The 24091-nt window shown below is 46.1% G+C and overlaps 1 protein-coding gene across 1 annotated transcript in view; it reads right to left on the bottom strand.

The window, feature by feature from the left end:
- LOC141040985 (uncharacterized) overlaps window positions 1–13863 on the bottom strand; it is a 148220-nt gene extending 134357 nt beyond the window's left edge. The window contains exon 1 of the mRNA XM_073507094.1: window positions 13393–13863. Within this exon, the coding sequence (XP_073363195.1) occupies window positions 13393–13863 (471 nt within the window). The remainder of the gene's footprint in view (window positions 1–13392) is intronic.
- Between the last annotated feature and the right edge of the window lie 10228 nt (window positions 13864–24091).

Here is a 24091-nt window from a genome sequence, read left to right as displayed (position 1 = left end):
CATGCCCGCTCCTGACCAGCCTGGCCCACCCAAAGCCCCTCCATCGCCCGCGCGCGCTTCCCGCCCGAAACGGTCAGCGCCGCTCCAAATAATCGGTGCCGCATTCATGCCCGGGCAGAGCGGACGCGACCTCTCACTGGCGCAAGAGTGATAGTTGCTTCGTCCGTCCAACTTACTGCTGGGTCTATGTGATTTGACGGCTCATTGGTCTTTATTACTGAGGTGGTAGGACTGCTGGATGTCCCACGCTTTCGGCGAAAGGAGGTACTACTACTAGATTACAATTTTCTCCATTCTTACAGTGGAGGCGTGCAAGAGTAGTGAAAACACACAGGCTCAGTGATTACATGGCCCACCTCACACTATCACCGTGCGACACCTAACTCTTTACACAGTACTCCCTCCGTTCCTAAATATTACTAGATGGGTCCCCGCGCGTTGCCGCGGAACAGCGGTATATCTCTCTGCGAAAAATTATCGATTTCATAGAACTAAAAAAAACTCTATTACCGCATGACAAATGTGGTAGCCAAACTAAATAAACTCCCATCATCATTTAGATCATCCCACGTAAGGAAAAAAGATCAGCCAACTCCTACTGCATAATGGGATTATATTTTTCTTTTTGACATGTTAATGGGACTTAAAAGTTCACTTACATGCATGCTACCGGTGCATGCTTGCATGCAGACATGTTGATGTGATTTAAAACCCACTCACATGCATGTGCCACGGTATTTCTGCATGCTTGCATGTGGCTTAGTGCGGAGCCTCTCAATGTCTAGATCAGACGGCTATTATGGACTGATTTACTTCATCTAACGGCTACATCAATTTTGATGATGTGGCTCAAGGAGAGGATAGAGAATTCCTAGTAGTGGGGACTAGCTATTACTAGTAGATAAGTCTTTGTAGAGATTCCACTACATACGGAACAAAATGAATGAATCTACACTTAAAATGCATCTATATATCCGCATGTGGTTCATGGTGAAATCTCTACAAAGACTTATATTTAGGAACGGAGGAAGTACTAGTATAGTACGTACTGTAATTTATCAGCGAGATAAATTTCTACAATGCTATGAAGCTTCCATCTTCTGTTACATGTATCTTGTGTCCAAGGTTGCCCGTTGCAACATTTCATCAAATACAAAGGAGACTAACATGCATGCTATTGCATCTCAATGATTGACAGATCATAGCAAATATGTACTCCCTCCATTCCAAAATAAGCGTCTCAACTTTGTGCAAACTTTAGTACAAAGTTGTACTACTACTAAAGTTGACACTTATTTTGGAACAGAGGCAGCTAAAGAAAAAAAAGATCCATGCAGTCCCTAGCCCTTGAACCGTGAACCCTGACCAGGCTTCAATTTGCTGGCAACGTTCGAGCTTCCTAATAAATGAAGTTTGCAACCTTTTGACCATCGGATCATTTTGTGCAGTTTCACCAAAATCGAGATGAGCATCCCTGTGGCAAAGAAATTGAAGTAGCGTGATTGTAATAAGATTACTGGGACTAGTTGATGAGACATAAACTCATCACAAATACAGTACGTAGAAGCAAGTAGAGGTATGTGCGGGGCAAAGAAGTAGAGAAATATCCACACGGAGTGATGTGGGCAGCTGGAGCAGTGGTGCAAGCCGGCTGTAAAGGGAGTTGTACCTGAGGGACGTAGCTCAACCTTGAGGAGGGCGGCGGGAGGCGGCAACTGCCCACGTCGCGGCAGTGAGCAAGGGACGAAGGCAACCTCACCGGCTTTGTGAGAGAGAACGGCGAGGACCCCTGATCGGGACGTGCCGACAGTGGGTTTTTGCCGTCGGCGACGGCCACCGCATCTACACTAAGCATCCACCCCTTCCCCAAGCGGACGTGATCCGCTGGGATGTTAGAGATGTGGCCACAGTCGTTTGTGCGAGAGAGTGTGAAGAGAGCAACCCCAGCAAGCAACCGTGTAGGCTGGCCCGTCCTGACTATGTATATAGTGGAGCGGTTTCCTTTTCTCTCCATATGAACCTATCATATTGCGTACATGCCACTGAAGAAAAAAAACTTTATTTATAAATGACACGGCACCTACTAGTCGTTCTCCTATAACCTTGCGCTTGCCATCTCCAAAACCGCGTTCGTGAGTGTTTTTTGTTTTGGGGTGGGGGGTTGATTTCGTGAATTATTTGTGGGAATATGTGTCGATGACATCTCAAACAAAACTTTGCATGCAATGTGTGTGAAATGGAGGCCTATCCATATCATACATAGAGGGTCGGGCAATCCACGAGAAGAGAGGGAGGGGTCATAGCTATCGATGGAGTCGAAGAGAGGATCAAGTGGGTGGGTGCGAGATCGATGAAGAGAGCCATCGAAATTGTGTGTGTGTGCAAATCAAAGATATAGGGCGACTGGCCTACCGGAACGTTAGAGGGCACATGTCAAGTTTGTGTGTGGCAGGGAGACATGACTAGAGCGCTCGATGTATCGGTGTGTGTGGGGGGGAGGGGGTGGGGGAGGGGTAGGCAGAGGCCTAACTATAGAGGTAGAACGACTCGTATATGTGTTGAGAAGGAGAGACCCAGCTATGTCTTGAGGGAGATCGGTCAACATCCATACATAACTGAAGGACGGGAAATATGATGGGACAGAGAGAGAGAGGAGACAGAGAGGGAGGGAGAGGGGTAGAGTGCTGGATGGGTGATGGAGTTGCTTCTCGAAGATGGTGGGAGAGGCCTACTAGACAAACTGAGGGTGGAACTGCAGTGTTATCAATAAGAGTGGGGATGTGTTTCTGTGTGTGCCTGTGCGTGATAGATCTGTCGGGATGCATCCATGGATGATGAAGGGGAATCATGTGTTTGGTAAGCAAACCTAACTAGATCGGTAGATCAATTGTTGTTTGTCGGAGGAAGGGAGAGACACAACTAATGAGGTAGATCGATTGACGTGTGGGTAAAAATGAGTTATAAGGACCTAGCTAGCTATATGTATAGCAAGAGATCGGTCGGTGTACGTCCATTTGTTAGAGGCAAATAAGGCCCAGCGAGACGGATAGACAGAGAGAATGGAGCTAGGAGGTAGTGAGAGAGGCCCAACTACTAGCTAGATAGGGGGAGGAGTGTGCGGTTGTGAGATCGATGAAAAGAGGGGCGAGAGTTTACACGTGTGTCTGACCGTATGAGAGACACGAGGCAAGGACACATAAAGGAGGAGATTGAAGGTGTGTGTGTATGTTGTAGGCAGGCATCGCTGGAGAGGTTTATCGATCGGTGTGTGTCGGAAAGGAGTTGTGGAGACTCTGGGAGAACGACCTAAAGAGAAAAATCAATGTGCCCGGTGGATAGAATGCGAGGGAGGGGGAGGGCGAGGAGGGCATGTGCATGCGCGAGAGAAAGTTAGTGGTAGCTACAAAGGTTAGAAGATTGTGTGGGTGTAAGAGACTGACAAAGATCATAATTTGATATGAAAGCGGATTCATATATTTGAATAGGAGATCATAGTGTTTTAAACATTGCATGCATGAATATAGCGGTGATACACGTGATGTGCACATGTTATACCATAATGTGATAATGCATGGCGTTTGCAACTCACAGCTAAATGCCGAACAATCTAAGCCATACTATACATTAAACAATCTCACATTTTATTTGAATTTGTGATAATGTGTGGCATTTGCAGCTTACAACTAAATATCGAACAATCTAAAAAATACTATATATCAAACATTCTCACATTTTATTTGAATTTGTGGTAATGTGTGGTGTTTGCAACTCACATCTAAATACTTGTAGGCGTAGGGGGCGGGGCACCATACATAATGTGATAAACACATTATACATATGAGACATGGTTTAGATTATGAAGATCTAGCTAGAGCTAGAAATGTAATGTGATTTGAAATCAAAATAAAGTGGATTCAAAAAATCTAGTTCGAGTTCATATAGTACACATAGTTCATATGTAACTCGAGACTAATCATGTGGTGTGCTGTGAAGATAATACACAAACGATGGTTTAACTTGACAATAATGATGATTGTAGATCTTATTAAAACAGAGAAACGAATTCAAATGCTTTGACTTCACAACAATCATTACTGTAGATCTTATTCAAATAGAGAAAGAAATTCAAATTTAGTTCATATTGAAGCGGTAGTATATACTTTTGGAATGCACTAAAACGTTCATTTGAGTAGTAGGTTGCATGCATTATACACGTAGCAAAATATTTTAATTGAACATAACATGAATTCAAAGTTTTGAATGACATTTGTAGTGCGCATTGATTTGGTACAGTACACGTTAGGCTTGTCCGGAAATTTCAACCCGCGCCTTGTTAGCCCGAAATATTTAAGATATATCTTTGTCTCGTTGTGCTCCGACAACTCCCTCCATCTCAACCCGCGCCTTGCTATTCCGAAATTACAACGCGCACGAAAACTCCCACCTCGTGTGAAATCCCGACACACGAAATGCCCGGTACCCCTGAACCAAAAGAACCGCCTCAAATCGGTGGGGGTACTTTCGTAACTTACCCCACATTTCGGGCAAGCGCGTCTCTAAGCCATGGTTCCCCACTGCCATCCCATCCGCCCACCCATTCGTACACCGAGGCCGCGAAAACCCGCGACGAAACCCCACACCCTGCTCCGTCCGCCACCCAGCCGGAGCCTCTTCCCCGACGACGTCGTCCACAGCAACACCTCGACATCCCTCATCCACCGTACCGGATGAGGATCCGTCGTCGATCTCATCGTCCCGCCGGCTCAGCCACCCCGTCCTCCACCTCCAAGGAGCTGCCTCGATGTTCCCCTCGTCTTTCACGCCACCTCCATTCCCACACCGCCGGCTTCACCTGCACCACTGGAAGAGCATCATCATCACCATTTCCTCGGATGAAGCTGCGGCCTAATCGGCGCCACCAAAGAGGTTGTACACTAATCACCGCATTTTCTTCTTGATTCGATCTCACGGTGTTGCCGGCGCTCGGTCCCAAGCCGACACGGCGCGGCTCCATCCACGGCGGCGTCGCCGGCCACTTCCTCCACGGCGTCACTCCCTCGGCAGCGACGTCCACAGCAGTAGGAGCTGCTACTGCTTTAGCTCTCGCTCGCGCTGCTGCTCTGCTCTTGCTCTCGGTCCCCTGCCTGGTCTGCTCTTGCTATTGCTCTTGCTCGCGCTGCTGCTCTCGCTCTTGCTCTTGCTTGCGATGCTGCTCCGATTTAGCTACACTTCAGTCGACTGAATCAACTTTTGGGTCAGTCAATTTTCAGGGGGTGGGGGGCTCGCCGGGGTGAAGGAAGAACCTGCCGTAGCGGGGAGGGGGGCTCGCCGGAGAGGTACCCCACTATCTATCTTAGAGTTCAGGATGGGGGCGGTGGTCGCCGGCGGTGGCGGGCGGTGGCGTGGGGATCGCCGGAGAAAACGCTCGGCACGGGGGGGCCTAGAGGGATGGCCGGGGCGGCGGTGGACCGGCGGTGGGAAGTGTTTTTGGGGCGGGCGGGGCGGCGCACCGCCGGCCGCGGGTGGCGCGGGGCTGCTGTTTGGCTGGTGGTGGCTGGCGGCTCAGGGGGGTGGAGGTTGAAGATGAACCGCAGACCCTTGATTTCGTATCCAACGGCTGCAAAATCGACTGACCAGAGATGAAAAAGTCAGTCGACCGACGTGTAGCCTCACCTTGCTAGTGCGTTCAGTTTCGACAGCAAAATTCAATTTCGACAGCAAAATTCAGTTTCGACAGTTAAGTTCAGTTTCGACAGTTAAGTTCAGAGATGAGCGGCTGATGTATTTTACATCTAGCACTTTGTGGTTATGTATTTTACGTCATGTATTGGAGATGCTATTAGAATTCCACTCAGGTTAACGTTGTTCATTGTCTCTCTTGTCCCGCTTCAGCCTCGGCGTCGTACAACTCACCGGAGCTGCTCCAACGACGAAACCCTCCATCACAGCGGAGCAGTACCTCGGGCTCCATCTCTAGACGCCTAAGATCTTCTTCCCCTCCTCCGACAGCAAAGTTAGCCGGAGCATCCTCACCGGCCAACCCAATCACGCTGAGATCGACATGGCTTCGCTAAAGAGGTTGTACACTTGTTGCATCTCTTTTTTACTCTACATGTTATATATATTATCCACTGAGCACACGGATTTGTTCCTTTAGTGTCTCCTTGAAAGAAAAAACGTAGGAATTTTAATTTTCACTTGTCCTCCTTTTCAAATTCCTATTCATGAAGTACACGACTAAGAGATAGTAGCATAATAGCATTATAACCATACATTTTCTTGTGGTTTGACTTAATCTCACCATGCTTCTTTGCATCCTGTGATCTTCCAATTGTTGTGAATCAAACACCCAGATTGGCAGAAATTCTGTGTTTTTAAATTCTCTGTTTTGCACGTGCATTCCTATCCTATTCCTGTCTATTTCCTATCCCTGCATTGTTGGAATCCTCCCATTCAAACGCGCCCTTACAGAATTACTTCTCTTACAGATAGTTGTCAAAGAAAACCTTGCGTGGTTTGTCCCGCTCCTGCTGTGCCGTCGTCCACCCCAGCTCAGCTGCTCCAACGACAGAAGGGTCCAGCACAGCAGGGATCCGGCCTCCAGACTGTCTTTCGCCACCTCAGATCTTCTTCCCCGCCGCTGGCAGCCATGAAAACTACATTACCATCATCAACCGAGCAGATGACCTCGAGGACTACACGGGTCCGCAAGAGAGGTCGCACTCTTTCGTGTCTGCTTACGTTTTGCATCGCTTAATATTACATGCTACTTTATCGTCCTATTCACCGGTTAGACTCTGAGTCAGCTCCAAACTAATGGTCAAACTTGAGTTTTTAAATGGTTGTGGGGTACATATCGGGGCCTCTATCAATAGTATCTATCTACTATCTGGTTAATCTCCGGTGTCTACTATGAGTTTCATGTTGGGTGGGAAACAAACAGTAAAGAAGCCATTATCTGTATTTTTTAACTGAAGCCATTATCTGCCTGCTATTATTGGTTTTGGGTCTATCCACAGGTTGCTACCATCACTCTGGATTTCTGCATGCACTCCTTACATAATCTCACTATGTTTTATTCCTATGCATGACAGTTATTGTAAATAATGGAACTGAACATGTAGAGCAAAAGAGACGAGCCTTGCGTGGCAATAAAATTTCATGCAGACGTCGCTCCATGGTAGGCGCAAAGGCAGCCCCCCCTCCACGCATTTCGGATTGTAATCGAGAGGAAGATATCTATTCTGAGGGGGATTCAGAAGGAGAAGACAACTCCTATTTACCCCCTGAGGTCTTTGCTCTAACTTGGCATGCTGATGTTGGTTATATCATGCATATGGTGTCTTGCATTGCTTACTTTACACATCAAATATGTCATCTGCTTAGTTTAGACATCCTTTGTGCGAATGCTATCTGTTTAGTTTATTCATCGTTTATGTGAATTATGCAACGCCATCTTGTTTAGCCAGGCATCATATATGTGAATTTTGCAATGCCATCCTTCTTAGCCAGTCATCTTATATGTAAATTATATCAGGCCATCCTTTTTTCCGTTACATATTAAATTTGTCAACAATGTTAGTACATTCAACTGCTCTTCGTGTGCATTAGCCATTTGACACGGTGATGGCAAATTCTGGAGTGAAAACAAGGTCTTCAGAGCAGACTATGCTATCTGACGAAGCGCATATCTCGCTGGTTACGGATAGCTCCTCAGAGGAGGATTCAGAGACAGATGACCAGTTCTATCCCCCCCAGGTGTATGCTCTAACTTGGCAGGGTTATGTTGCTCATATCGTGCGTATGGTGTCTCGCATTGCTATGTCATTTGATTAGTTTAGACATGCTTTGTGTGAATGCCACCTGTTCAGTGTCTAATTACCATATATGTGAATTATGCATTGCCATCTTCTTGCAAGATATTATATATGTGAATTATACAATGCTATCTTGTTGCAAAGGCATTATATATGTGAATTATGCAATGCCATGTTGTTTAGCCAATCATCATGTATGTGAATTATATCATGCTATCATTTTTTTGTATTACGTGTTCCATTTGTCGACAACGTTTGTATATTCAACTACTCTTCCTATGCATCAGCCATTTGAAGCGGTGATGGAAGTATCCGGAGTGAAAACAAGGTATTCAGAGCAGACAATGCTACCTGCTGAAGCAGACATCTTGTTGGTTACAGAGAGCTCCTCAGAGGAGGATTCAGAGACTGATGACCAGTCCTATTTCCCCCCTGAGGTCTATGCTCAAACTTGGCAGGGTTATATTACCCATGTCATGCATGTTGTCTTGCATTGCTTAGTTTTTACATCATATATGGATTGCCATCTGCTTACTTGCTTACTATATAAATCATATATTTGAATTATATCATGCCATCATGTTTACATAGTACATACACATCATCTATCAACCCATTTAATAAAGACATCATATAGTTATATCATCTCATCCTGTTTAGTGTTTACAGTCATCATATTTTGAATTATGGCATTCTATCCGTGAATGTATGTGAATTATGGCATGCCAACCTATTTAATAAACACATTATATAGTTATGTCATGTCATCCTGTTTACATAGTCTCATATTTTGAACTATGTCTTTCCATCTTTTTTAGTTAGCCATCATAATGTGAAATTGTGTCATGCTATCCTGTTTAGTTAGCCATCATATATGTGAAATTGTGTCATGCTATCCTGTTTGGTTAGACAACATAAATATGAATTATTTCATGCCCTCTTCTATTCCCCACTATCCATTGCACCTGTCTATCATACAATGTCTATACTTTCAATTACTTTTCTTATTTATCAGCCATTTGAATTGGAGAGCGTGATGGCAGTATCTAAGGGAGTAACAACACGGTCTTCAGAAAAGATAGTGCTACCAGTTGATGCAGATAGAACCACGGTTGTACTTGCCCAAGGACCAGATCCACCACACATAATCCAGACTCTCGCAGATTGTACCCCTACCAAGTTGGACAAAGAACCAGCTACACCCCTTCTAACCCCAACCCCGGCAGATAGTAACCCAGTTCCAGTTGACACAGCACCGTCTCCACCACAGAGCACCCAAACACGAGCAGTTAGTAAGGGAACTGCAGTGCCCAAAGCACGAGGACCACCACTCAGAATCCCAACTCAATGCTTAAAGGAGAAGAAGATTTGTTCTCAGGTCAGGTTCTGTAGCTATGGTTCATACTCCTTTGCTCTTGCATTACTGTATTTACTCATACCAACTATTTTCAAATTTGAAGGATGGAATTGAAACTCCAATGGCGCAACAGGTATGTTTTAAACCTGTTTCTTTAACTGGTTTGCTATTGTAACCTGCTCTATGTTGGTTTCAGTTTCAATTGAATAAGCAGTTATGTTCTCATGTCATGCACATTACAAGTGTTGTTATTGCTCTATAGTTACCCACATTTATATTCTGTCTATTCTGCTTTGTCTTGAACAAATATTATTTGAACTGTGTCTCTATCTTGATTTGGCAACAAAAACTAGAATGATATGGACCATAAAGTGACCATGGTACATAGATATATGTTTGTTTCATGCTGTTATCCTGTCCACTTTACTACTGAACTCATTTACCAAAATGAGTTTCATATACAACATGGTAAACATGTGATGTGTCTGCTTGTTTCTCTTTTAGAATGCGGAAAAAATATTGGATAACAGTACCGCGTTATCCAATGGTAAAGGAAGTAATGCAGATAAGGTTCAAGATAGTGAGACATCCCTGTTGGTCTCCAAGAAAGCTGATAAAAACTATCTTGACGACAGTGAGGGAACCCAAAAGTCCTGTCTTGATGTAGTGTTCGAGTTACTGGCCACTACTGCTGGCACAAGCTCTTCGAACTCGCTTCCTGAATCAGTTCGTCTTCTTGAGTCTCAACTTCAAGTTGAAATACATCGATCAGATGTGCTGCGACAGGAAGCTGAAGGACTGAGGAAGTCCCTGCAGAATTCAGATGCATATTTTCCGGTGCAACAGCAAGCGCTGGAGGATTTAAGCGCCAAACAAGAGAAAGTTAATAAGCTTGCTAAGAATCTTGCCAGCATTATGGGTACCCAGGATATTGTTTCTTGAGATCTTCTGAAGTGGTTTCAGTTCTGGATTTGTTTTGCTGTGGCATTTATTTGCGCTGGTCGCCAACTTTGACAACCAGTGTATATGATATGCTGCTTTGTTCCATATATTTGCACTGGTGGCGAACTTTGATGCCCAGTGGATGTAATATGTGTAATAGCCGTGATAGCCTAGCGTTAGTTGCTTGCTTATTTATTTCCTTGTTGTCTTGTTTATTTGTTTGCTTGTAGTCATTGCAGTTCTTTTTCCGCGGTTAGCTAGTGGCTGCAATAACCTAATTTTTTAAACTAGGCCACAATAACCATGGGCTAATATTTACTGTAGTGACACTGGGCCTCCTACTGGCCGTAGAAAGAGTGGGCCTTCTACGGGCCGTAGAAACAATGGGCCTTCTGCGGGCCGTATCATCAATGGGCCTTATACGGGTCGTATGATCGATTGGCCAAACATGGGCCAAATAGACCACATTATGGCCGTAAACGGGCTAGAGTTGGAATCGTCCGTTCATCGGCCGACCATGACGGGCCATCGTTAATAGGCCGTATTTGATGATGCTATGAAAACGACCCAACGTATTAACGGACCACAAACGGGCCGACTATAACCACGGGCTGAATTTGGCCCACAAGCAGAAAATTACAGTAACGGGCCGTAAGTAAACGAATGCTGGAGATGAGCCCAAGAATAAATGGGCTCTGAGAAGGCCGAGAGATAACATGGGCTAGAAACGGCCCAACGAAATAACGGGCCGTTAATGGGTATAAAGTGATACACTGTTCATTATGGGCCAGTTCACCACGGGCCGTTAATGGGTGTAAAGTGATACACTGTTCATTACGGGCCAGTTTCACCACGGGCCGTTAATAGGCCAAGAGTTACATAGGGCCTCATATGGGCCGAAAGACGTCATGGGCCATACATGGGCCAGAAGTGAAAGCGGGCTAGAATCATATTGGATGGCCCACATGACGCTACCGGGCCTAATTCGGATAGGGCGTAACGGGCCTTGGGTTAGCGGGCTGTAAATGGGCTATATGCGAACAGGCCGTTAACAGGCTTTCCATGGGTCGGCCCACCACCTTTTAACCAAGTCAAACGGGCCAGCCTTTTCACAGGAATGGTCCTCTGTTGGGCCGTGCCACGTGTCGACGTATCATAGGCGCCTTCTGTCCAATGAGTGGATGACATCTATCCCAACGATGAGCCGACACGTGTTTCCTCCAGCCAATGATGATTTTACACGTGGAAAATCCCCATTGGTCGGGGCTGTTAACGGGTTATCGGATCCAAAACCCGACCCGATAGCTTAACGGCGTTCCATTACGGTGGATGCCACGTGTCGGTCACCCTTGACGAAAGCACTTCTGTGACGCGCGATTTATCGTCATGGAAGTGGACACTTCCGTGATGATAATTTTGGTAATGTCATGGAACACTTCTACGACAGCACAGGTATGACTATCTTGATTCTGTCATAAATTTGTCATGGATGTACATGCATGACAAAAAACGCGACCTACTATGACAAACACGTATCATCACGGAAGTGTATTTTTTTGTAGTGCTCGGGAGCGCGACTCCCAAAGGAAAAAGGCTTAGGTGGAAAATGTTAAAACCAAGGTTGGGCCTTGCTGGAGGAGTTTTATTCAAAGCGAACTGTCAAGGGGTTCCCATAACACCCAACCGCGGAAGGAACGCAAAATCAAGGAACATAACACTGGTATGACGGAAACTAGGGCGGCAAGAGTGGAACAAAACACCAGGCATAAGGCCGAGCCTTCCACCCTTTACCAAGTATATAGATGCATTAATTAAAATAAGAGATATTGTGATATCCCAACATATCCATGTTCCAACATGGAACAATCTTCATCTTCACTTGCAACTAGCAACGCTATAAGAGGGGCTGAGCAAAAGCAGTAACTTAGCCAAACAACGGTTTGCTAGGAAAGGATGGTTAGAGGCTTGACATGGCAATATGGGAGGCATGATATAGCAAGTGGTAGGTAGCGCGGCATAGCAATAGAGCGAACAACTAGCAAGCAAAGATAGAAGTGATTTCGAGTGTATGGTCATCTTGCCTGAAATTCCGCTAGGAAGAAGATCAAGTCCACGAAGACGACAAACGGACATAGTCGAACGAACCCTCACAACTCTGGAACGAAATCGAAGCTAACGAGAGAAGCAAACCGGAAAGAAGCAAACAACATGGTAAACACACAATCATAAACATGGCATGATGCACAATCAAGTATGATGCATGTCCGGTTTAAATGAGGCATGGCATGGCAAAATGCAACAAACAATACTACAAATTAAGTGGAGCTCAATATGCAACGAGTTGCATATTGACAAAACACCACATCAATTATTTAGTTCTCTCCCGTTTATGTACCCAACAAAATTAAATGTGGTTAAGCATGGCAATAGGTGAAGCATAATAAAACTATATATTTAGGCAAGTTTAAATGAGGCCGGAAATAACAAATAACAATTCTGGAAAATCCCCATATGTCATTTAGCAATTTAAAGCAAACAACAATTTTAAACATTTTAAATGTTATTATCATGATGCGGATGACATATGCAAGTTTTAAGCAATTTTATGGAAATGTTGACATGAGCATGATACGAGGCATTTGTCGCCATGGCGGAAGGAAAAGGGTGCCATGGCGGTGAAACGGAAATGGTGCCACGGCAACATCCCGGTTCCGGCAACTCGATGAGATGCTGGTGCAAAGGAACAAGTGTGGGTGCGCGAAACTTGCAAGAATGACAGGGAGTGATCCCGGATACCGGGTGTCCCACATGTCGGTGGCATGGCTTACGGCGAACGTGCAAGGAACAATTCGGACACGGTCCAAACATAGGGTGCATCTCATACAACACATGGATTCGGTCCACGGATGTCGTCTCGGGGTTATACCTTCGAAGCGTGCCTTTTCGGAGCGGATCGGGTTCGAAGGTAGTGGAAGTAGTCGTTCTCGCGACGGTAGTGGAAGTAGTGGTACACGATGACGATAGTGGCACATCTTGTAGTGGAACTTGGGCGTAGTGGTACACGTTTCATAGAGGAACTTGACGCCCACGGGGTCGACAGTAGAGGTACACACGTTGTCGGGGTACTTGTCGGTCCGGTCTTGTGGTAGACATACATGGCAAACGTAGTGGTACTAAGCGCCGGTCGTCGAGGGACTTGCCGAAAACCACAGAGCCGGTGTGCTTGTTCAGGCGTCGGTCTTGCCGGTGGGGTACTTGGCAAATCCGCATAATCACACACGGGTCATAGTGGTACTTGTCAAACTCCGCGGGGGTGGTCTTGGCATGCAGCGAACAACAGTACAGGAAGGCAAAGGCATGGCCGAAGGTGAGGTGGCAGCGGCCTTGGGCGTGAAATCCAGCGACGGTACGACGGGGAATGGCGGACTTGACAGTGGAGGAGGAGGTTGGTTGCAGGCGATGAGCAGCGGCGCGAGATGCAGCGAGGTCATGGGGGCGCGGGACTTGGACGCCGGCTGCCGGGAAGCTCGGGGCAGGGGAAGCAGCCACCATGGGGACCGGGAGGAGCTCGGCTCCCCTCAGGCGTTGCAGGCTGCTGGTGGAGGAGACGCGCGGGCGAGGTGGCTCCTGGTCGCCGTAGAGGATGCAGAGGACGGTGCGGGTCCGGCGATGACGGCGAAGGGCAGGATGCGGCGAGGCTGCGCTGGCACTTGGCGAAGGCGTGGCCATGGAGGCCGGCGGTGCCATGGCCGTGCGGGGAGACGAGCGCGCGGGGCCGCGGGGTGGTTGGCTCTAGGGGTCTCGCTTCTCTCTCTTTCTCTACGGATGGTGGCACGAGCGAGGGAGAGGGAGAGATCGAGAGGAGGGAGTGGCGGCGCAAGGGAGGAGAGTAGGGTGCGGGCTAGGGTTAGAGCTGGTGGGGGCGCCGGCTGGGCTTTGGGCTTAGAGGCCGGCTGGGCTGCAGGCTCTCTTCTCTCTCTCACTCTAAAGAAAATAAAAAAACAGAGATAAGAAAGAAAAGAAAGGGAGGTTAGGGGAAGAAGTTGGACACGCGGATAATTTTCCCGGACTCACAAAAATGTGCTTGTTCCGAGAAAATAGAAAAGGCCATGATTGAAAGATTTAAATTCAAACTCATTTGATTTAAATTCAAATGATTTGAATAGGAAGTGAGGGTTGGGAAGGTCCAAAAATGTTCGGATTTTTGGTGGAGCTCCGGAATATGATGAAAGAATATATGGCAAAGTTGGAGACCAAGAATTAAGATAACAAAGGCATTGGGATAATTTGCAAGTGTGTTATGGTGATTTCCAAATTAAAGAAATATTTAATATAGCTCCCTAATATTGGGAGGATATGTTATAAAGAGAAGTCACCCTTCCCTCGATTTAAATAGATCAACCATCTATGCAATTTATTAGTTGAGTTGAGATGCAAAGATTAATGACATGATGGCATGATGACATGATGCAATGCAAAAAATAAAAGAGCAAGCACAAAAGAAACACACAGTTGATCACGAAAATATGGAAGTCTTCTGAAGCGTCGGCCTTGGGGCGTCACACCATCCACCATGCAAAAGATCCAGAGCTGTTCCGCGGAGTTGTCATGCGCATGATTGCACGCTGTCAAGCTCTTCTGGAAGAGGCCCAATAGCCCCAAGAGCCTCCCAGCGCCAGCAGCTCCGTAGGCGGAGGCGGGTCGGGACACTCGGAGTGAACGGCCGCAAGGGTGCTATGCTAATCATGGAGTCCGAGAAGACCATCGTCGGAAGGCCGCCAGCTCAGCCATTTAGCTTATATTTTATTATAATTGTATGCATGTGTAGGTCGTGAGTGTTCTGGGCCTTGCCGCATTTGGCATTTTAAATCATCCTGAATATGTAAGACAATTATTAAGAATTATCAACAGTTGCCATTGTAACTGTGCCTCAACGGCGAGCAGAGCGCGCAGGGACTCCAGAGCAGAGCACGCCGCGGCCGCCTCAACGGCGAGCAACCACGTGTTCAACCTTCTGCCATCAATAAATTTTGACCTTGTTTCTCGTCATATTGCTGATTACAACGCAATAAGTAATTGAAAATCTGTTCACACCTATCAAACTAATATGTGTTCACACTTAGCACCAGTCTATAAAAAATACCCACTCGAAAATTACTTCATAGTTCCTCTCCTCTTCACCCACAAAACTGGTTTTCTCTATCAAGTCGTTCTACCATGACCGGTAGGAGGAGTTTAGGGTGGACATATAACCAGGCAGCAAAGACCAAGGCCGTAGAAGCACTAGAGAGGTCCTGCCACGAAGCCGTAGCCGTAGCAGAGATGTCCCAGCGCGCCACGGAGCCCTCGAACGAGCTCTCACGGGCACGCGAGAGCTCTCACAAGCGCATTCGCGACATCAGCCATCGCGACGAGCCGGTGTTCCTGAAATCCTTCCCCGGCGACGACGACATTCTTGCTGGCGTCACTACGCAGCAAGAGCTGGTCGACGGCTTGATGAAGCAGCTCAAGATCAGCGATGCCTCGGTTGATAAGGCGACCAGCCTCGTCGAGCAACTTATGGATGACAATGCGAAGCTCCTCAAGTTGGTCGCCGAGAAGGAGGAGGAGGCCGCCGGCTGGAAGATGCTGCATGAGCAGAGCAGTGCCTCGGAGATGACACTGAAAGCGATTGTCGACGAACTGTTGGGTCGCTTGAGGAAGCTCCGGATCGAGCGCGAGCAGGAGGTGGAGGAATCCGTGGCTGCTTTCAAGCAAAGTCGTGAGGAATTGAAGAAGGAGCTGGAGGATTTCACCGCCGGCGATCCACCGACGAGTAGAGACAGTAGCGACCTAGATCGTTGTCCGCAATTTCCTTCTTCTCTTGCCCCTGTGTCTTCCGGGCTTTGCCACATGAGGCATTTTAAATTATCCAGAATATGTAAGACAATTATTATGTGCGCCATTGTAAATTTGTCGTCATATTATCCGTTGCCATTTTATTTGTGGTCGCATTATCCATTGCCCTATGTGGCAATTTAAATTAGGGCGGAATACTAGTTGAAAACACGAACAAAGAAAATGCTGCCATGGGATCACAAGCAAACACCCTCCGTCCAGGTGCTTTAATTAACCCATTAATGGAGAAGTTGTGAGGGAGGCGGGCGGCGGCTGGTGCATGGAGGTGAAAGAGCTCGCTTCCCGGTGAGCATGGGCGGCCTTGCTGCTCGCACGTGTCCCGTCGAGCCTGCGAGGTGGACAAGATGCACGCGTCCCGTCAAGCCTGTGCGGCGGACTGCTCGCACACGTCCCGTCGAACCTGCACGGCGGACTTCTCGCGCTCGTCCCATCTAATCAAACAGTTGCACGCACGCCACCGAGTGTGTTAAATTTCGACACGGTAAATATAATACAACCGTTTGCGATATTAACGTGTCAGCTTTTTGTTTCGAAAAGGACTTTGTTGGCTATGAATGTGTGCGCCTCTTCTCAAACTGGACGATTTTTTACCACGGCATATATGTGCCATGTCATGAAACCATGCCAAGTTTCATGTTTTTTGGGTGACTTTTTTATTTACTAGGATTTAAAAACCGATATTCTCATTGGTTCAGGACGATGACAAGTTTGTAATTCATTCTCATTCCTTAAACGAGACCTAAACATGCACCCAACGACACATGTACGATTTCCCACCCATTTTGCTCCACTAGAGCATGTGGTTGTAGTTCAAATTTGATTTATGGACTACATTAAATGCATAGAAAACTTAGTAATTAGTAATATAAATACAATGGCCAAACGAACCCTGAACAGTTTCAAATTTTAGCCCGACACTCCTGTTATTCTATGTTGCCTGTAGAAAACAAGTTCAAGGCGAGAAGATGCATCGATTATCGTTTCGCCCATAAGAGGGGCATGTTTCCCTACCGGAACCATGAGGGTTGCGACAGGCTCCGGTTTGTAAAAGGCTTGTAATATAGCTTCGCCCAAATTGGACAATTATATATACCATGTAGCGACACCATGCCAAGTTTCATGATTTCCTGGTGAGTTTTGGATTTACAGACATTTAAAAAACCGAGATTCGCAATGTTTGTGGCCAGGCCAGGACGGCGAGACGGTTGAATTCGTTCCATGGGACCTAAACATGCACCCCAAGGAAACATGTACGTTTTTTCTAGCCATTTTGGTGCACTCGAGCATGTATTTGTAGTTCGGATTTGAATGATGGACATTAAATGCCTAGAAAACTCAATTAATGAATAAAAAAGGTCAAACAAACCCTGAATAATTTCAAAGTTCAGCGCGAATCTCCAGTTTGATGTAGGGTAGAACCCTCAGTGGCTGATCTTTCACGATTGGAGCGAATACCACGAAGAACACGGGGAAGAACGGAGAGAAAACACAAGGGGAAACACTCAAGAACAAGTCCAATCACACATCCACTAGACAATCAAACACACAAGATCCACAAGGTACATGAACAACAAAAGCAAAGATACAAGGTAAAGTTCATCTCCATGAGGAGGTCTTGAAGGGGGCTGCCCAAGAGGGGGTCTTGATGATTTATCCCACGGGATCTTCTCCTAGATGGAGGTCTTGGCCTCCAAAAGGAGTAGTAGTCTCTCTCTCTCAAGAGTAGAGTGGTACAAGGAGCAAAGCTCTCTATCAAATGAGCTATCACTTTGCTAACCCTAAAACGTAGGTCGAGGGGAAGTATATATAGTCTAAGGGGCGAAGGGGTACATGGGCCTCGGCCCAGAAGCACTGCACGCAGGCAGGGAGGGCCGGATGTCCGGGGCTTCAAGGGGAGCTGAATGCCCGGGCTGGCAGGCCGGATGTCCGGGCTGACGGGGCTGGTCACGGTGCTCTCTAGATTGACTTGTCCGGATGTCCGGGCTGGAAGCCGGATGTCCGGCGGCTCGGGAAGAGCCGGATGTCCGGGCCCTTGGCCGGATGTCCGGGCTGGCGTGGTCCAGCTTCGGTGGTGTTCTGTGATGGACACCGGATTTCTGGTGGTCGGGCCGGATGTCCGGGCTGGGGCCAGATGTTCGGGACCTGGGGACTTCTTCGGTTTCTTCCATCGTCGCTTCCAGGCTTCCCTCGTGGATGGTGTAGTTGTTCCTTGGCGCTTAAACCCCTCCTCGTCATCCGGAGTGTTCCGACAATACCTATGCATGCACACGAGTGGAGTGTCAAGTAGTATACCATCCTCGAAGGTGTCAAGTGAGCACGTGTAAAGGAGATCATTCACCTTTGTGTATGTGAAGTAGATGCCGCACGTGTCACTCACCGAACGGACTCTTGACATGGTGATGTCCATAGGATGCTGCACATCATCTCCCCTCCCTTGGGAAAGATCGGAACTCGGATCGAAAACCAAATCACCATGGGAAAGAGATGGCTTCGCTGTGTAGAAGTGGACGTTCACCAAGTACTTGTCATCTTGAAGCTTGAAATGGGCACTCTCCAATGTCGCACCGTCTTGTGATTCCTTCAAAAGGAGTAAGGACAACAAACACTTGGAAAAACAAATGTGGTTAGCGTTAGTGCAAAACCAAGCATTCAAGAGGTGAGTCACCAAACAAGTGTCGTCATCATGCAAAGCATATGGTGTGACAAAGGATTGTGGCATGGCATGTAAGCATATCAATCGAGCACAAGCAAAGGTATCATGGGGACAAGCATGTAAATGTGAGGTAGTGATGCAAATATGTGTAACAAGAGAAGAAGCATCTACCTCAAGTTCATAGCAAGCGTTCACAAATTGCTCAATGAAAGGTCTATGGTAGGCATATGAATCATTCACAACACCAAAGAAAATGAGATGTCTAAACACATAGGTCAAGTGCAAGACAATCCAAGCATAATGTGCATAGGGTGTAGTGAACATAGTGTGGCACTCAACACAATAGAAAGAGCAATTGTTCATCATGTGTGAGGCAATCAAGTCAATCATGTGACAAGCAATGGGACATAGCATATGTGAAGAAGTGATTTTGGTGCAACCAACCATATGATAGTAGCAAGCAGTCCAAGAATTGGATGCAACACACAAGGCATATATATCATGATGCATGGAATGGTGAAAATGACAAGTCGAAGCAAGATCTCTAACATGTGTGCAATCAAGTGGTCCAAGATGAACAATAAGTCTCATGGTGCAAGCAACACAAGTAGTATGATCCGCAATATCCATGCTCAACAAAGATATCACCTTGAAGGCATGTCCTTGTGCATTCTTCACAATGCCGAAGTGGTAGGAAAGGTGGTGTAGAAGCGAGTCGTGGTCGAATGTATGAGTCTCGCTCTCAAGAGCTCGAATGGCCAACTCACGTGAAGAGGAAGTCGACACAAAGTCCAAGTATCCTACACATGCACACAACAAAACAAACAGGGTATGCGCATGGTAGATAAACACATCATCCATCATGATGGTTCTCTTCTTTTGCACATAAATATTAGAAGCACAAGTGCATGAATAATATGATGCAACAATGGCAATATTCATGGCACTAGGTATATGGTGCAAAGAGGTAAGACAAGCATGGTTCACAATAAATATGTCAAAATCTCCAAATATATGTGAGAATGCTATGGGGGTAATCTCATTAGAAGGATCAAAATTATTGTTGCACTCAATACATGTCAAATCATCTAGAATGAGAGAGGAAACATATGGAGATATATGACAAGAATCAAGAACAATCATGTGCAAAGCATGGTAATGGTTGTCATCAACCGCATGAAATGAGCAAGTATGAATCATCGGTGATGCAACAAGGCAAGCAACCATCAGACTTGTAGTGCGAAGATGCAACATACTAGAGGAAATCATGGCAATCATGTCATGTGAGCAAATAATAGGCATAGACAATGCACATGACATATCGCAAGCACAAACACAAAGCAAGATCATAATATCATCATAGGCATGGGGCACAAAGCAAACATGGCAATAACAAGCAATATCTCCACCAAGCTTGCAAATACACATACAAGTACTATAATCAATCATCATGTGTAATGCAAAGCATGGGTCACAAATGCATGGCAATGGCATAGGAATGAGCATATCATGCAAAGTGAACATGGCAAGATGGGCATATAATATGTAGTGGACAATAACCCATAGCCAAGTGAGGGCCATGCAGAAGAAATGCGCGAAGAGAGCGGTGTGAAAGGCAATCCATGGGATCCCAAGTCATCATTGCTCTCTAGAGCTCGTTTTGTCAACTCTTGGGATTGCAAGGTTGACAAGTATTCCTGGGCACCTACACAAAAGAGACACAAACCAAAGAAATTGTGCACGTGGTAAATGTACACATCATCCATCATGATGTGTATGTGCACGTGTGAGTTAGTACAAGATAAGCATCGCTCAAAGAAATTTGATGCATGGTATAAGAACATGTCATCCATCATGAAAGAATAGTTATTGTGTATGACACGATGAGGATGCAAATTTAGCATAGAAGTATATGGCACATCAATAGCATGTTTATTCATGGGGAGCATATTGTGCACACAAGTATTGGAATCATGCAATGAATGGGATGAATCAAAATCTCCTAAAATGTATGAGGAAACTATGGGGGTCTCCTCATGAGCAATAGTGGAAATATCATGTGGAGAAAATGGACAACATCCAAAACAATGCATATCCGAAGCTAGGTAGTCATGGCATGGCATATGAGATAAATGATGCAAAGGGAGCATATCAATATCATCACAAGAAAACAAATGCCAATAACCATGGGCTTGTCATCTATGCCACAAGTGCAAATTGGATTAATTTTAATGGCATATGCATAGTCACTATGATGAGATTGCAAATATGACATATGATTGATCTCATTCATAGCATATGACAAGTCAAGCGGGTTGTCAAACATGATGTGACCTAAAGAATTGTCAAAACAAATCCTATGTAACATGGCATCACAACTAATAGACTCCACATGAGAATCATCATACTCATCATAAATGGGCAAGAAATCATCACATAAGGAAGTCGCACTAGCATGAATCATGGTACTAGGTGGATCAACATCATGCAAGCAATCAATGTCAAGAATGTCCACTAGTGGGACTAGAGCATCACCTTCACCTATGTTACCTTGTTCATTCCACTCAAGTGGTGTAGGTGAGGTGGCAAAGACCAAATGGTGGTCATGTTCATCTTGATGGAACCATGTGGGTGGGTGCATCATATTCCACCATGGCCATTGTCTTGTCCAAAGGAAGGACGTAGACATCGCGAATCGGCGCGTCATCATATATGGGACCTAGCACCAAATGAGAAGACACAATAGAGGTAGAGGTTAAGTCGTTTGAAATCATAGTGGCCTCACACGCCCTATCAACTACCTCACTCTCTCTATGTGGTGGTTCACTCACTCTCTCAAAATAGGTGCACTCAAACTCACATATGGTGGAGTCACTCATCTCACTAAAGTGGTGGGGGTTGTGGCTCTCCTCACATGGGAATTGGGGTAACACATCATATATGGGGCTAGTGGTGAAGTCACTCTCACTCTCAATATGGTGGCAAAAGTCACTCAAATCATCATACGTCACTGTGGTCGAAGTGAAATACTCAACCATCTTGTCGCCGTCACCATGGATGAAGGCCGAAGATGGCACATCATCACTCTCCTCCATGACCGAAGGGAAAATCCCATGCTCGATCATCTCGTCATCGTCGCCGTGGATGAAGGCTGAAGATGGCACATCATCACTCTCACCTCCTAAGATGGAAGCATCATCCTTGCTCGTCACCATGTCGCTCGCCTCCAAAGCTTGGTCCTTGAAGGTCTCCTTAGTCGTACTCGTCACCGCACCATCTTGAAAAAGAGTCATGGTAGACTCGGCATTGTCAATGCCATAAAGAGGGATGGCGGTGAAGTCGAACTTGGGAGCATCCTCTTGGAGCTCATCGGGCTTGGCCACCTTTGTGGTACTAGCCTCATGCTCGTCGTCTTGGAGCTTGGTCTTCGAGAAGTGTGCTTGGGGTGGAGAAGCCTTGGCCGTCATGAGTTCTTGTTCTTCCTTGAGAGCACCAATGTAGTTGTCGTTGAGGGACTTGTAGTTCTCGAGGAAGATAGTCTTGGAGATGTCATTGTGCAATCCCATCATGAAGTGGAACTTCATTGACATGGGGTCGTCCATGCCGGCTCGTCGCAAGGCATTCTTCATCTCCTTGAAGTACGCGTCGATGGACTTGGATCCTTGGATGGTGTTCTCCAATGGGTGTAGAAGTTGTTCTGTGTAGGTTGGAGGCACGAACTCTCGCCGCAAAGCTCTCTTCGTCTTGGGCCAACTCATGTCATAGCTCTCCGAAGGTGTGTGAAGCCACCATGTGTGTGCGTAGTCGTGGAAGTTTCTTGTGGCGCACTTCACTTGATCTTCGGGAGGAACTTGATGTAGCTTGAGGTAGTCGTCCATTAGTCGCTCCCACTCGAGATACTCCTCGGGTTCTTGAGTCCCATAGAAAGGAATCATGTGGTCGGTGTCAAGGTCGTAGTAGCTCGTGGAAGTCGCGGACTTGAGCTTGGGGAGCTTCTCTTGAGCGTAGTCTTGAGGTGCTTGTTGGCGAAGATGCCATGCCAAGGGAGATGGTGAAGTCATTAAGCGGTTGTTGGTGTTGAGCTCTTGACCTTCACGTTCTTGTCGGTGGTTGTGTCGATGCCGATGTTATCTTGCCGGCGATGGTAGCTCGAAGGCATGTTCTCTTGAGCGTCTTCTTGAAGATGAGGAAGATCGCTTGTACGACTTGATGAGGGCTTTGATCTCCTCCATTTGAGCTTGCATCTTGGCGTTGTTGGAGTTGCTCGTGGCATCGAACTCGTCGTCGTTGTTGTAGACCGAAGGTGAAATGCCTTGCCTATCCATCACAAGACTCGAGTAGAGGTGAGTAGGAAATGAGATAAACAATACCAAGTTACCTTTTCCCAAAGTTGAGGATGTATCCTATTTCACTCAATGTGAGATGAAAGAATAGTGGAAATTGTACGAGACTTGTTCACTCACACCTACAAACTAAAGCTTATGGAGTAGCTCGGTGAGGACAGTGGCACAAAAATTTAATGCAAAATGTTAGCAAGAGTCAATAATGTTGAAAGAGATTCACAAATTTGCAAGTGCAACAAGTAGACCAACCGCAATGAATGGCACACAGAAACGCACACACGGATAGATAAATGGGGTCGTGCAACCAAGGGATGAGCCCAAAATGTGGAGTCCACGGAAATCGCTCGTGTTGCACAACTCAAGTGAGACTCTAGCACGATTGCTCAATAGGCGGATACGACACTTGTGCACAACCTATGATACGCAAAATGTATAAACTTTCTATCCCAAGTATGCTATGTATGTATGGTTCCCGGTGTTTCTCTCAAGATGATCCAAGATGATCGGATATGACAATCTTATGCGCAATGTAGTATGATGCTATGGCTCTTGCTTACAAGCTCCTTGTTCACTCTTTTTCTTTGCTTAAAAGCTTTATTCTTTTTTTGATATGGCTACTTTTGCACAATGCACAAACCAAGATAGCAATAGTGTATATGCGGGAACAAACTTGTGACATAAGAGATGATATGATAGCAAGATGATACCAATATGATATGGTATATATGCAATGGATGTTGTGGATCACTAATGTGCACAAGTAATGTTGTCGGCAATACTCAAATGGCTAGTCTCGATAGGCAAGTGAAGAGAAATAGGCTAGGGGTTAACAATACAATGTCAAGGGAAAATACAATGGAGGGATACCACGATACCTGTAACACCCCCAGTGTCATGCTACAGTAATCCCCTGTTAAAGGTGCCATGTCATCACATTACTATTGCTAATCTTCACTGGATCCAAATCACAATCCAAATTCAAATCCAATATAAAGTCAAAAATTCAAAATTCTCAATCATGCAAACTAAAATGTTCAAAGTGTGGCAACTACTCCATAACTAGTTATGGTTGTGAACCAAC

Source organism: Aegilops tauschii, chromosome 2 (genome assembly GCF_002575655.3).
Source record: "Aegilops tauschii subsp. strangulata cultivar AL8/78 chromosome 2, Aet v6.0, whole genome shotgun sequence".
Lineage (NCBI taxonomy): Eukaryota > Viridiplantae > Streptophyta > Magnoliopsida > Poales > Poaceae > Aegilops > Aegilops tauschii.
Note: the sequence above shows the minus strand (reverse complement) of the source record. Positions and strands in the feature narration are given on the sequence as shown.